The following is a 15,038-nucleotide window of genomic DNA, read 5'->3' as shown; positions in this document are numbered from 1 at the left end:
TAACTGACAGAGCAAGAAGATACAGGCATATGTACTATCATGCTATCTAAAAAATATACACACAGCTGTAGATCTTTACACACCTATAGCAAGATGAACACAAATTCCTACGGATGCCTTCAACCTTCATCCTGACCCAAACTAAGCCCTCTGGCCTACTTCCCTTGCTTGTCTGAGACTGCCAAGGGAAAAAGATCTGGTGGCCACATCGTTCTCCCGTTAAACATAGGTAGTGGTGTAGTTTGATGGAATTTGTTGATTTGTTTTCTCCAGCATTTGATCTTCACTTATCCCGCGCCCATTCCTTCACTGCACTCATCTTGCAGCCGTGACATAAAGCAGAATTTGATATTCCACACATCTGATTTTCTTTAAGGGTCCATTTCCTCCGGTCTCCCCTGCCTCCATCATCTTTCCAATACATCTGAGGACCCAGCACACTTGAGAGATGGGGATTCCCCGCAAGCGCCCCCTCCCTCGCGCCTGCTTTTTACATACAAGGAGACGGTAGACTAGAGCAGATAATCTGTTTTCTTTCTCTCTCTGCTCATTCAACAATTATCGCGCCCCTTCTACAGGCCAGTACCAGCGCTGTGCCTGAGACGCCACACCACCTCCGTGTCCTGGTCACTCGGTCCCGCGGGTGACATAAATAATAATGAAAACGCTTCAGCGCTAGGACCGCTGGCAGTGCAGGCGTGAGAATCCTGGCAGGGGGCGCAGTGGTCCTGGAAGGCCGGTGTGGGTCGGTCACACTTGTTCCTGCTCCTCCCAGGTTTGGAGCAGCCCTGGAGGAGGAGACCTGGCCAGCTCCACGTTCTCGCAGCCACTCCATTCCGCCCTCCCGGCTCCCAGGCGCGGCCCCGCCCCTCCATGGCCCCGCCCACATCAGGCCCCGCCCACCAGCCGAGCCTACACTCCGGCCCCTAACGAAGCTCTCCGGAAATTCCCGAAGCCCCTCTTTTTCCTTCCTCTCCTTTCCCTGCTCTCCCTTTCCTTTCACCCGGGCTCCCTCGGCCGTGATTTCTCCCTCCCCCTCCTTCCTTCCCCATCGGAAAGCAAGATGGAGGCTCGCTGCCGCCGCCGGCGTTCGTGATCGCGGAGCTTCTCAGCCCCGACTCCGGTCCTCGCGTGTCCGCACCGCTGCCCGTGCCCCGGCCGGCCACGCCGAGGCCGTGGCTCGGCGCGCCCGCCCCGCGCCAGGCTCGCGGCTCCCGGGCGGTGTCCTCGTCTATGTGGGCGCGCTCCTCGGGCCGAGCCGCCGCCGCCCGCCGCCCCGGGGCTGTGCGTCCGCGCGCCGGGCGCGGGCAGCTGGGTGCTCGGCGCCGCCAGGCCAGGCGCGGGCAGCTGGGTGCGCGGAGCTAGGGGCGCGGGGCCCGAGGCGGGCTCGTCCGCCGCCGAAGCCATGAGCGGCAGCAGCGGCGGTGCCACCGCCCCGGCCGCGTCCTCCGGCCCCGCGGCGGCGGCCAGCGCGGCGGGCTCCGGCTGCGGGGGCGGCGCCGGCGAGGGCGCCGAAGAGGCCGCCAAGGACCTGGCCGACATCGCGGCCTTCTTCCGATCCGGTGAGTACCGCGGTTGCCCCGCGCGCTCGGCCGGCCCGGCGCGCTCCGATCTACGGCCCGGTAGAGCCCTGCGCGCTCTCGTCCCTGTCGCCGCATCGGGGCTCTGCGATCCACGCCGGCGTGCCAGGTTACCCACGCCGCCCGTGTGCTGCGGCTGGACCAGGGCGCCTTCACTTGCTTTCCCGGCACTCGCCCCTCATGCCAGGCTAGACACCCCTGGGCCTCCCGCTGCAGCGGCCACGGCCCCGCGGGTAGGGGCGCCGGCTCTTTGTCTCTTGCTGGAGGGCCGAGGAGGCGGCGGCTGGGACGGCGTGGGCGGAGGCCGGTGTCCCGGAGGACGAGCTCACCGGGACCGGGGACACCAGCTTTGCCCTGTGATCGCTTTGGGGCCGCTGGTAGCCGGACCCCCGACCCCATTATCAGCGAGCGTCCTGGTTCTGGACTCTAGCCTGTCATCCAGCCTTGGCGTACGGTTCTGTGAAACGGGGCAGCCATCGCTTCTCAGCCCAGGGACCGAGGACGGTGGCCGAGCTGAGACGGCGGTCGGGTCGAGCCATTGTCTCTGGGGGAGGCCCGGGAAGGACATCTGGGACCGTGGTGGCCTTGGGGAAAGGCGTGGGACCAGGGCTGGCGGCCACTGCGTAGGTGGCGTGGACCTGGAGGCAGTGAAGGGCAGCGCGGGGTCCGCTCAGAGGAGCCGGAGGTGGCGGAGGAGAAGGCTAGCCCGGAGCCCGCGAGCGGGAGGGGCGCTGGTGTGCGGCGCAGGGGGCGTGACGGGGCGTCCCGGGGACCCCGGTAACGGCGCCTCCTCCAAGTCCGGCCCGGCCCAGATCCCGCGCGAGCCCGGCTCGCGTCCGCGCGTCGCTGCGTGCAGTCCGGTTTGCTTGCGCGTCCGGGAGGCAGCGGAGGGCAGAGACGGCTGTCGGGGGGCCTGCAGCCTGGAGAGCAGTCCCTGGCCGGCCAGGCACGGGAGGGAGGATGCAGACTCCGCGCTGGAGGGTCCGAGAGGGCGTCCCAGGTCAGGCTCCGGAGCGGCGGACGGGCGGGCCAGGGCGGGCGCGGGGAGGCTGTTCGCCCTCCTCCGGGAGGGCGGCTGGGAGAGCCTCCGGGTCTGGTGAGCGGCCTGCACAGGGGTGAGCGCGGGAGCCTGACAGCTCAGGTTCTCGGTGGCCTCTTTCAAAGTCAGCTCCCAAACTAGGAGAGATCAGGACCACAGTCCCGGTCTTTAGCGGCTAGCAATTGAAGCGACCAGCCTTGGGCGAGGCAGATAACTTCTGGGCCGTTAGACACCTGGTTTAGTTCTGTCTTCTTGATCTTTGTCTGGCAGGGTTATTTTTGATTCGTCTTAACCGGTTGGTTATGACGAGAAGTGACACATTCCGTCTCGGCGGCGTCAACTTGGGTTTAATGTGCTCTTTCCAGTACTCCATCTCCCGAGGGCCTTGAGGAAAGCTGAGGTTTAGAAAGACATCAACTCCTTCCAATGAAAGCTTTAGCAGTTTTAAAAAATGTATTATTTATTTTTTTGGTGTGTGACTGGCTGGGTAGAGCTTCCTCCATGGCCAAAAGCCACCATTCTTTCTTTTTGCCATCACCTGTCACAGAATAAATGGCTTTGTGCAGAATTCATCTTCGCAATGTTAGAGAAAGGTCTTGTGCCCTAGAGATGGATTTTTTCCCCCTTATAGCATAATGCACAGTTCAGGAGTAACTTGTTTCCAAGCTTCCCCAAAAACATGCTGATCTTGATTGCCTCCCTTCACTCCAGTCTCTGCTCTTACTGTTCCGTAGTCCTGGGTTGCTCGTTCATTTTAGAGTTCCTGCCCAGGTAAAGCCATTTACTGCTTCATTTCCTTTATTCCACCTTAGAGTGACTTGACGAACTTCTTTCTTAGTTAATGGACTGATGATGGTCAGGAGCCAGCGCAGATTTTCAGTTGGCTTTAGAGCTGTCCCATCCCCCTTTAGAAGTTCATTCTCCATTTCGGGCAGCTCTGAATCCCTGCCCCAGATCTCAGTGGTTGGCATGTAGGCCAATGGTGTCTAGCAGAGGATATCATGGTTTTAAGGGTGGCCTTGGTTGGAGACCTCTTGGAAAGAGAGCAGTTCAAGTAGGAGACCTCCAGGAAAGATTTGATTGACTGAATAATGAGGAGAATGAGATGTCAGATCCATCTCTTCTGTCTTTAAGATGTGCAGACAGGGAAAATCCGTTCCTGTTGACTGGGAGACAAGGCGCATTCTCCAGGGTCTCTGAGCCTGTCCCTCAGAGCACTTTCTATTGCTTACCTTTACCTTCTCAGCCCTGTAGCTGTAGTTATTTGGTCCCCTCTTCTGTTTATTCCTTTCTTGCTTCTTTATTAAGCTTTATTTTTGTAGCCACAGACTGAAAACTGGTACCTGTGGTTGGATGAGAGGGAAAAGGTATCAGCTCAACGGAACTTTTTTTTTTTGTTTGTGTGTTTTTCAAGACAGGGTTTCTCTGTGTAGCCCTGGCTGTCCTGAAACTTAACCTGTAGACCAGGCTGGCCTCAAACTCAGAAATCTGCCTGCCTCTGTCTCTCTGCCTCTGCCTCTGCCTCCCAAGTGCTGGGATTAAAGGCATCACTGCCCGGCTCAACAGAACTTTTTAACAGAGCAGCTCAAAAATAGAACAAGCTTCTATGTCACTCCCCGCCCCCCATCAGCAGAGGTGCCTGTTTAGCAGAGAGGCTGCCACCTGCCAGCATTCAAAGGTGGGTGCTGGGGACTGGATGTCTACCCTGGAGGGTGGAGGAGATAGCCCTTGAGGAATGCTCCTTTCTTCTGTACTTTTTGTTCATTCATAGCTGTTGGTATCTACACATTGCTTTTCAGCTCTCTTTGAATCCTAGGGCATCTTTTCCCTTTCATCCAACCATGAGTACCAGTGTCATTCTATGGCTCCAAAACATAAAGCTTAATAAGGAAGCAAGAAAGGAATAAACAAAAAAGGAGACCAAATCACCCAGCATCCATCCTATTAAGGCTCTCCCCTCTTCTGCTGTTGCATTCTCTGCTAAATACTTACTCATTTTGGCAATCCTTGATCAACCCTTCTTAGGCTTATAGTGGCAGGCAGATTGGTGCTGAAGTGGAAGTGGGTTGAGTAGGCAGTCAGCAGGTTTTTGGTTTTTGTTGTTGTTGTTTGGTTTTTGTGTTTTTTTTTTTTTGTCAGTGGAATTTGAACTTCACCTTTCTTTGTTGAGAATGGAGCACTGAAAAAAAGATAAGGAAAATTTCAAAACCAAAACAAAATAAAGAGCTGCTGCAGACTGGACATGGACCAGCTTCTTTTACAGATGAGGAGTCAGACTTATGGGGAGCTTGTGTGACTTTCTCCCAGAGTGCAGCTGGGTAGAGATGGGCTCAGGGCCTGATAGGACTCTGGTGCTACTTCCCGGATGCCTCTCATGGCCAGGATGTTGCTTACATCAGTTCTCACCGCCCCTGGGACCAATCACTTTTATTGCCAATCTATTTTGGGTCCCTGTCCTTGTGGCAATAAATCATTCTTTCAGAGCTCTGTATTTAACCTTGCAAGACTGTGTGCATGGGGGGGGGTGCACTTACATAAATGCATTATTTTTAACCTGCCTTGCGTGCTTTGGTTGGCGTTAAATGAAATGTGTATGGAGAACAAAGGTCTGTGGCTCTTCTGAAGCCACCACGCTGGGTTTCTTTCTTACTAAGTCCTATTCTGGATGCCTCTGCAGCCCCTCGCTTTCCGAGGATGACATGAGTGTGTCACCTTGTGAGGGAGCAGCGTGTATGCTTTTTATGCATTGATATTACATATGGAGTATGAGGAAACTTTTCATTTATTCTCTTAGTACCAATTAAGTGGAGGGCTCCAGACTTGAGTTCTGAAGACTGGAAGCTGTGGTCATTCGTGTATTAAACAGTGATTGTGTTCTGAAGTAGATCCTTGGTACCCTCGGTACTTTGAAAAGGAAAGCTTGAAAAAAAAATGTTACGTGCTAGTGTATGTTGGTCGCTCCTTTTTAGGTGGTGTGGCTAGCTAAGCTGTTTCAGAGGAAAGTAAGGAATCTTTAAAAAGCCATGACATGAAAGCAGTAAAACCATCACCGATGGCAGCTTTCCACTGAGACATTGCAAACTCACCTATCAAAGTGGGATATTACTGTGTTTCTTTTCCCCATTTGCAATTTAACTGTCCAAGATTCAAGTGAAAATTTAGCTGATGCTCTTTTAACCCTTTGAACTTTTCACCAAGATTTTTAAATGAAACCTGTGGTGATGTTCAAAGTGAAAGGCGTATTAATTGTGATTTTTTTTTAAAAAGGGATGACTAACAAAATACAGTTAAGATAGTTTTAAAAACACTTTTTAAATGTTATGATGGGTTTGCATAATGGAAAGCAAGAGGTAATGTTTGAAGTTATCGACTTAAATGAGCCATAGCTGATAGTTATTTTGTTTACTTACTTTATTCCTGCACCAAAGAAAATAAAATTTTAATCTCATATTCTTGGCAGGATTCCAGAGGAAAGTCAAATTCTTAATCAATAGCCACACTTACCTAGAAAAATCACTCATGTTGATAGGAGCGAGCTGTGTTATACTATAAAAAGCAGGAACAGTGACCTTCCCATCTTTCATCAGTTGTACAGCGGAGTGGTCTGTGTTACCTTGAGTGCATTATCTTGACAGGACGGCAGGCAGACAGGTGCTGTGCCGACAGTGAAGAAAGAAAGCATTTGAGTGGCAGTCCCCTGCATTCCTGTGGAAGGTCTTTCCTGCTTGGGTGTCCTTTCCCTCATTCCCGCTTCTTTTGTCCTTTGGTGGGCTGGCAGGTGACAGAGCCATCTGCCTGGAGGACAGGTCTGCTTTGCATCTTTACTTTATTTAATTGGACTGGATGGGGATGGGGATGGGGATGCAGCGGCTAGGAGAGACCCACAGCTGGAGCAAGACCCTGTGCCCTCCCAGAGTGCTCTCCTTTCTTGTCCTCGGAGGGGTTGTTCACCGGAGCAGTAGCACAGGAATGACGATGGGGAGCTTTTCTGTGACCACCGCAGAGCTGGCTGCTTTATCACATTTTGGCATAGTCCCTGCCTGTGTCTCTGAATTGATGAAAAGCAGCCTAAGGCTGTGGGGGAAAGCCCTACAGGCCTTGCTGTGTGGCTGACACCTCTGCTTTCTGTTCCTGAGTTTTCCTGATCTCTGGTCTTAACCTTGTCTTACCAACCCTTCCCCAAACCCTGTCTTTGCTTCAGCTCCCTGCAAGCTTAAAGAGACCATAATAATAGGCAGTCCCAAGGTTGTGATGTTATTAGGGCTCACAAGCAGACCTTCTTGTTTGTGGGTAATCTCTCTCTTAACGTTTATGGTTAGTCTGTCAATGTTCAGTCTGAATTCTTAGTCAATAGTAGACACATTAAATTTCCTTCATAATTGTGTTTTGACCTTAATTTCCCCTTTCTATTCCCTACACACGTAAGGAAGCCCCTTAAGATCCAAATAAGGAGCCACCTGCTTTCTTGGACAAGTTTATATAGCATGTCACAGGGTAAGGAACTGGTAAGAGAGGTTCCCTTGGGCTGCAGTGAGCCGAGCTGCAGGAAGAGGGTAGCCTCTGGAATTGTCTCTCTTGAGACTTTGCCCCCTATGGAGTGTTTAGTCTGATGGCCATATGTGCTGTGGAGGCCAAAGATCTTTTGTTGACAAATGTACTTGACTTTTAGCTTACTAGCCACATGTCTATGATTCCCTTGGGAGGGGATTGCAAAGTCACCTATAGACAAGTGTGATGTATTAAATATATCACCCAATTTGTTTTTTTGTTTTCTGGGAAAATAAAAGTTCCTTCTTGGGTTCCCTTCCTGAGAAGGGTGGCTTGGTGAAGCCACCTTGTATGTAAGTAATAGGTAAGATCTGACGCTTAAAGCTCTACTCACTGCTGGGCAGTGATGGTGCACACCTTTATTCCCAGCACTTGGGAGGCAGAGGCAGGCGGATTTCTGAGTTGGAGGCCAGCCTGGTCTACAGAATGAGTTCCAGGATAGCCAGGGCTATACAGAGAAACCTTGTCTCTACTCACTGACAGCTCCAATTGCTGCTCTGAGTTTTCCCACTCTTGTGACTTTTGCTGCAGTGCCTCGGTACTCCTGGCATTGAAGAGGCTTTCTAGGGATTTGGAGATGGGCTGTTTCTGTCTTCCTGTCTGTAGATCGTTCTCTTTGCACTGACCTGTCTCACATTCTGATGAGGAGAAGGGAGAGATGGACAGTGGGAATCCATGAGATTTTTTTTTAGCAAACTGGAGCTCTTCTTGGTAATTCTGACTTTGGAGATACAGGATTATATAGATAGTCACTGTTAATGAAGAAAGGGAACCCCAGATGAGTCCCCCCGCCCCCGTGTGTGTGTCTGTGTCTGTGTATGTGTTTGTATGGGGGGGTGCTGAGAGAGACAGAGAGACACAGAGACAGAGACAGACAGAGAAAGTGACACCCCCCCCCAAACATACCTATTATTCTGAATACCACATAAAAGCCACTAACACCAGCCTTGCCCTCCCAGGAAAACTGGCTGTTTTTTAGTATTCTCATTCACTGGCCACTTGATGCTGTGATTTGCCGGGTACTGTGTAAGATGTCTCATGTACTCTTTCTCTTTTAAACTCAGATCTCTTCTTCTGCTTGTGGTATGGTTACAGATGGTTCTGTCAGCTTCTTCTGTCCCAGTTCTCTCTTATAAAATACCTGTTTCCTTTATTTTCCCAACCTATGTTGGGAGCGTAAAGGGGCCTCATTGTATACAGCATCCTGCAGAGTCTGGACTGTCACTTAAAATGTAAGACATAGATTCTTGGTGTTGATGGTTAAAGCTATAATTCAACAGTGTAGTACCAAGTAAATGTTGAGTGAAAAGTTCTAGGATACAGCAAGCATTTCCTGGTGTTGGTTTGGGGTCTGTAATTTAGTTTCTGTGTCTCTTTCTACCTAATTATATCACATGCTACTTTTACACAAATAACACAAGTAGCCCCACATTTCCAAGTCCAGAGTGACAGCCATCTTGGTTTACTTGACTCACATCTGTTACAGACCAGGGGGAAGTTTTGATTGAAGTATTGCTCCCATGTCTTTGGCTGTCTGGACTGAGCGTAAGTGCTGGGAAATGTCTGTGGCTATAAATGCAATGTTGTCAGGATTGGCAGGGCAGGGCTGGGGCAAGCCAGCCAGGCAGGGGATTCCTTATGACATTACCATGTAATACATTGTAACAAGTCCTAGGCCTTCCTTCCTAACTTAAGGAAAAAAGGAGCCAGGACCTGGGAGGGCAGAGAGATGGGAACTTTTCAAGTGCTGGTTTTCCTAAGTGGCCATGGGCATCCTGGCTTGTCTGTGTTTCTGTTTTGTTCTCTCTGCTCCCTCCTTTGCTGTTTTTCATGCTATGCTCAAGCAGACAGTGTTGAGAGAGAGTGGTGGTGGAGAAGGTCATTTGTTCCTTCTCTTTAGTAAGACAAGTCCTAGGTATTTGTTTTGGGCTCTTCTATGTGGTTTCACCAGCCTCACTTCATCTGGTCCCCTCAGAGTTGATAGACAACGTAATCTCAATTTTGACAATTAAGAGAACAGAATTGGGTGGGTGTTTAGTCTGAAACTGGGGGTTACTTTTGGACCATTATTACATTGTCTTTTATTTCAAAGTAACCAAGGTAATACAAAGGGCAGGTTAGCATGAGCTTCTTTGAACTGTAGCTTCATTGTTACTTTTTGCTTCTTGCTTCTTCCGGGTATCTAGTCGACTGTATCTAGTCGACTGTGTCTTCATTGTTAAATGTATGTTAAGATACATTTACTAGGAAGGGGAAGAAACCAATCATAGTGTGCAGAGAAGAAGGCTTTGTCTGACTTGCTGGTGGTTGCCATTTCCCTGTTTGTCTTGTCTGTCTCTGTGTGGATTTGGATACATCATTTCCCTTTTGATGCTGAACCATTTGAAAGCAAATGGTAAGAAGTGATTCTGTCTAGTGCCTGTAAATCAGGAGTTCTCAACCTGTGGGTTGTGACCCCTGTTGGAGGTGGGGGTGTTATATCAGATACCCTGCATGTCAGATATTTACATTATGATCTATAACAGTAGCAAAACTATAGTTATGAAGTAGCAACAAATTATTTTGTGCTGGGGATCACTACAACATGAGGAACTGTATTAAAGGGTCCCAACATTAGGAGGCTGAGAACCACTGCTCTAAATGGTTCCACATGTATTTCTTTTTCTTTTTTTTTTTTAAAGATTTATTTATTTATTATTATATGTAAATACACTGTAGCTGTCTTCAGATGCACCAGAAGAGGGTGTCAGATCTCATGACGGGTGGTTGTGAGCCACCATGTGGTTGCTGGGATTTGAACTCAGGACCTTCAGAAGAGCAGTCAGTGCTCTTAACCGCTGAGCCATCTCTCCAGCCCCCATATGTATTTCTAAGAGCAAGAAAATGTCCTGACATGATGATGAATATCAGGAAATTATTGATACTTTTTTTTGGAGACAGTATCTCATTAAGTAATTTGGGTAGGCCCTGAATTTGTGATCTTCTTGCTTTGGCCTCCCTAGTGCTGGGAGTATAGGCCTGCAGAACCATACTTTGTGAGTATAGTACCATCATATAAATCTACCAATTTAATATAATTTAATCTGTTGACAGAAAATACTTTTAACAATTAAGAAATGACCCATGATCATTTTAGGATCACATATTGCATTTAGTTTTTGTAGCTGTTTGGATGCTTTTAATAAGAACAGCTCCTGGGCTGGAGAGATGGCTTAGTGGTTAAGAGCACTCTCTGCTCTTCCGAAGGCCCTGAGTTCAAATCCCAGCAACCACATGGTGGCTCACAACCATCTGTAATGAGATGTGACACCTTCCTTTGGTGTGTCTGAAGATAGCTACACTGTACTTATTTATAATAATAAATAAATTTTTTTTTTTTAAAAAAAGAACAACTCCTTAGTTTGTCTTCTCTGTTACCTTGATGTTATTGAATATTTGTACTGGTGACCATCTGCCACGTTGAGATGTATGATTCCTCATTAGATTCAGGCTATGGAGTTTTTATCAGGAGAGCTTCCTGTAACAGCACATCCAGGAGCAATCCCACTGCATCCAGTTGCCCCACTGCATCCAGCTGCCCCACTACATCTAGCTGTCTAGCTGCCCACTGTATCCAACTGCTCCACTGCCATCTAGCTATCCCACAGCCTTCCAGCTGCTCCACTGCATCCAGTTTCCCACTGCAATCCAGATACCCACTACCATCCAGCTGCTCCACTACCATCCAGGTGCCCACTGCCATCTGACTGATCCACTGCCATCTGGCTGATCCACTACCATCTGGCTGCTCCACTACCATCCAGGTGCCCACTGCCATCTGACTGATCCACTGCCATCTGGCTGATCCACTGCCATCCAGCTACTACTGCCATCCAGCTGCTCCACTACCATCCAGCTGCTTACTGCCACCCAGCTGCTCCACTGCCATCCAGCTGCTCCACTGCCATCTAGCTGCTATGCTGCCATCCAGCTACTCCACTGCCATCCAGCTGCCTCAGTGCATTATCCAGCTGCTCCAGTGTGGTAGTGTCACGTCTCATCACATGGTCCAGGTGGTGACTCCAGGTCCCTTTCTCCTTGTAATCACTTAGCATTTCATGGGGAGAAAATATGAGACTGTGCAAAAACCTCTTTCTTTCCCTTTTTCTGTAGTTAGTTGTGGCGTCTCTTGTAGATCATTGTCTGAATTACTTATTACTTGATGCTTTGCCAATTAGTGGCTTTTCTAACAGTATCCTCCTCTGTTGTTTTTTTTCCACCCCCAGGAAGGCTTTTTCCCTTTGCACATCTTAGATGTGTGATGAGCATGGCCTCATGAATGGCGTCCTGTGCATTCTGTTAGTTACAGCTTTGCTGCCATTATCTTGATGCTCAAATTGACTGCAATTTGAGCCAGCAGCTTCAGGCTGGATCCTTTATCTTTTGTGATCTGTTTCCATTTTATTTTATTTTTAGCATTTGCTCACTTCGTGGCACAATAAATAGTTCAAGGATCATCTTATTTTTCCCTTGCCCCAGCTCAGGGATCAGCCATTACTGATTCATTTTAGCAGAATGGGCGATTAGTGTGCTCACTGCCTGTAGAACCTCTCAGTGGACTGAGCTCATGATTGTGTGTATAAATACTGCATAAGCAAACACACACTTAACATAATTACACAGTTGCATTCATCCTCAGCTCTCTTTCTTCACCTAACTGAAAGAAAAACCGTGTGTTATACTCAGGCCTCCAGCCCACAGGGTGCTTCTTGCTGGTTCCATGTTTGTGACTCTTTGATAGTGAAGAGTCTGGCTTCCCTTACCTCACACTCAGGAAGCAATTTCAGAATGCTTGCTTCTACCAAAGCGATAGAGAGATGTCCATCTTAAAATTGAAACTGTCGGTCCCAGTTCTGGTCCGCTTTTGTTCCACACAGAGCCTGGTTCGGTAGTCATCCACACCATGCCCTTCAGCCCCAGAGGCTGCCAGGCTGCACATGCAGCGTGCTTTCCCATGCTGCTGAAGCACAAAGTTTGAAATAAGAAGTCTCCAAGATGGAAAGAGATCAATTCCAAATAGATGAAAGCTCATCATCTTCATCGCCTTGTACCTTAGTCACCAGAGAGAAGAACTAAGAAGGAAGGCGGTACATCAGTCAGGATACCTGATGAGCTATCTCTGTAGGAGCTGCAGTGGGAATGGCTGTGAGCTAGATGAGGCTGGATTGGGCTGGTCTGGTCTCAGGACTCCAGTGTACTCTCACTTGTAGTAAGGAGCAATGGCTTAAAGTTGTTGCTTGCTGCCTTCCCTTGACTTTCCCCAGAGAGTGCAGTGATACGCCTGGTTCAGTGTGGGGCTTCTAGGAAAGATGCGAGTGTGTGTGCATGCATGTGCACACATGCACTCAGCGCTACACATCATAAAACAGTGGGGGGGGATTTTTGTGTTACTAGCAGAATATTTGCTCTTCTGGTATTGTCCGTTTATTTGTTTAAGCAGTAAGTCATAATGTGGAATTTTGGTTCCTGATTCAGGGAGATAACTCTTAATTCTATATATTGTGTTCTGCACTTTCTACAAATATTCTCATTCTTGTTAAATTGTATTCTGGGAATTTGACTGCTATACCTCCTAGAGTCCTTCATGTGGCTAAAACATTTGGTCACAAGAGGATGGCTGTTTCTTGACACTCTGAGAGAAATGTTTTTGACATTTAGTAAGGTTGGAAAGGAGAATGTTATGACTGAGGCAGGATGGTTGAGGCAGACATTGTTGGCAAAAGTTTTTTGGGGAGACGGTGGAAATGTTTTGAAGTTAGAGACTGGTCATCATTTTATAGTAGTATGAATATCTGTGAACCACTGACTGTACTCTTTAAATGAGCGGAATTTCATAATGCCTAACTTACAAACCAGTGAAAGAAAGAGGTGCCGATGGTAGACTCTCTGATGTCTTCAGTTTGGGGATGTTTTCTCTGGTCCTCTTCGAGGAAGGCAATGAAAATCTTGTTTTTGCAGGAGGAACTAGAATTCAGAGAGCTCTTTTCACAACCCTTGGGACAGACCTAGAGTGGCTTCTAGGGAAGGTGGGCAGGAGTCCTGGGGAAAGCAGCATTTTCCTGGTGGTTGTGTCCAGGAATAAGGGTAGTCACTATTTGGTGGGTGATAATGGGGCTGATCTGACCTTTGGTTTCAGTGTGGTAGCATATTTATAATTTTGTTTTGTTTTGTTTTTGAGACAGGGTTTCTGTGTGTAGCCCTGTTTGTTCTGTAACTTACTCTGTAGAGTAACTCTACAGAGCCTCTAACTCAGAGATCCATCTGCCTCTGCCTCCCAAGAGCTGGGATTAAAGGTATGTGGTGCATCAATACTGCTTTGCTCATAATTAGATATTTGTAGACCATCTTAGATCAACTTTTCAGTAAGTTTCAAATGAAACAGATTGAATTTCCTGCTTACTGATGGTCTCAGACTCATTGAGTTGTTTTTTGGGTAGGGAAGGGCATAGCTGATTATGGTGAAACTGTCCATAGTTGGCTTTTGTGCAGAACTCTAGGGGAGTTGATAGAAGCAGCCTTCTGTTACGTTCCTTCCTGTATGAATAGCACAGTCAGTGCTTTTCCCTAGGGTGGCTTGTGTACTGCACAGTGGTGGCCTCTGTGCTCACTAGTGAGGGTCAAGATATGGAGTATTTGGCTAGATTCCAAAACAGAAACAGTTAATATGTAAAATGGCATGCGTGCACACGCGCACACACACACATACACACACACACACACACACAAACACTCAGTGGCAAGACCTTTCCTTGTACTTGTTGTGGAGTTCAGTTGACACTCCCATGTAGTGTTTTTAATTTCACTTGAAAGCACACATCTCAGAAGGAAGACCAAGGTTTTGTGAGGCTTTGAAACTGCTTTTGGGTATAGTTCCTGAGAGAAGTGAACCTTTAAGACATTGAGGCACTCTGAAATTCTCTGTTCTGGTGTATAATAATACATCAGATGCACATAGAGCAGGTTGGAGGCCATCCCCTGTGCAGAGCCTCTTAGCACAGTGCCTCCTGTTGGGCAGTGACCTTCTTGGGATATGTGTTTTGTTTCATAGTTCCAAATGCCTAGCTTAGCATTAGTGAGCACTTGAAGTGGATTTCATCTTCAAAGGACTTTATGGGCATTATTTAATATACATAACACTATAATGAATGAGCTGTTTATCCCCTGAGTAGCGTCAGTATGCTGGGTGCCATACAGCTGGAGAAGACAAAAATAATGTTCTGTCCAGTGAGAGTTTATAGTCCAAGGAGGCAAGATGATTAGGCAGGTTCTCTTTTGGCCTTCTTTTAAAATGTGCTGGGGAATAATGTAAAAGTTAAAATTAAAGAGATGGTTGGCGAGCACAGGCTATGTAATTGAAATTGCCCTCAAGGTGAAAATGAATTTTGGGATGCTCTTAAAAAGACATAGTGCATTAGGTCTCATTTCTCACACATCCATTGGTAGACATGGTGTCTTCCTCAGCTCTAGGCGAGGGTGGCACTGTAGACCGGGCAGAATTGGTCTCGGGCTCTTGTCCTGTCCATCCCAAAAGCCTGCTTCCGAATGCCACTTTACAGTGAAGATCACATGTGAGGGCTGGTGAGTTTCTGAGCTCCAGACCGGTCAGGAGAAACTTGAACTTGTTACGCTGCCAGTTCATCCTGCTCTGTGTCCAGTACTTCTCCCCTGTGTTTGCTGGTCCTCCTCCGTGGTTTGCTTTCCTCATTTGAGCTCCGTACCTTGCCTTTGGGAAGCTGCATTTGTCCTTCCTGTGCTTGCTTCCTGTGGCCCATTGGTCTTGGCAGGGCATTTGTGTACAGCTAACTTTCCCTCTGGTTCCTCTGGGTTGTAAT

The 15,038-nt window shown here is 48.3% G+C and overlaps 1 protein-coding gene across 3 annotated transcripts in view; it reads left to right on the top strand.

Annotated features, from left to right (window-relative positions):
• Positions 1–1,032: 1,032 nt before the first annotated feature.
• Trio (trio Rho guanine nucleotide exchange factor) overlaps positions 1,033–15,038 on the top strand; it is a 302,139-nt gene continuing 288,133 nt past the window's right edge. For all 3 annotated transcript variants that reach the window (XM_031360502.1, XM_031360501.1, XM_031360503.1), the window contains exon 1: positions 1,033–1,562. In XM_031360502.1, the coding sequence (XP_031216362.1) occupies positions 1,406–1,562 (157 nt within the window). In that variant the 5' untranslated portion in view covers positions 1,033–1,405. The remainder of the gene's footprint in view (positions 1,563–15,038) is intronic.

Source organism: Mastomys coucha, unplaced genomic scaffold (assembly GCF_008632895.1).
Source record: "Mastomys coucha isolate ucsf_1 unplaced genomic scaffold, UCSF_Mcou_1 pScaffold8, whole genome shotgun sequence".
Lineage (NCBI taxonomy): Eukaryota > Metazoa > Chordata > Mammalia > Rodentia > Muridae > Mastomys > Mastomys coucha.
The sequence above is the reverse complement of the archived record's forward strand: the minus strand, read 5'-3'. Positions and strand labels throughout refer to the sequence as shown.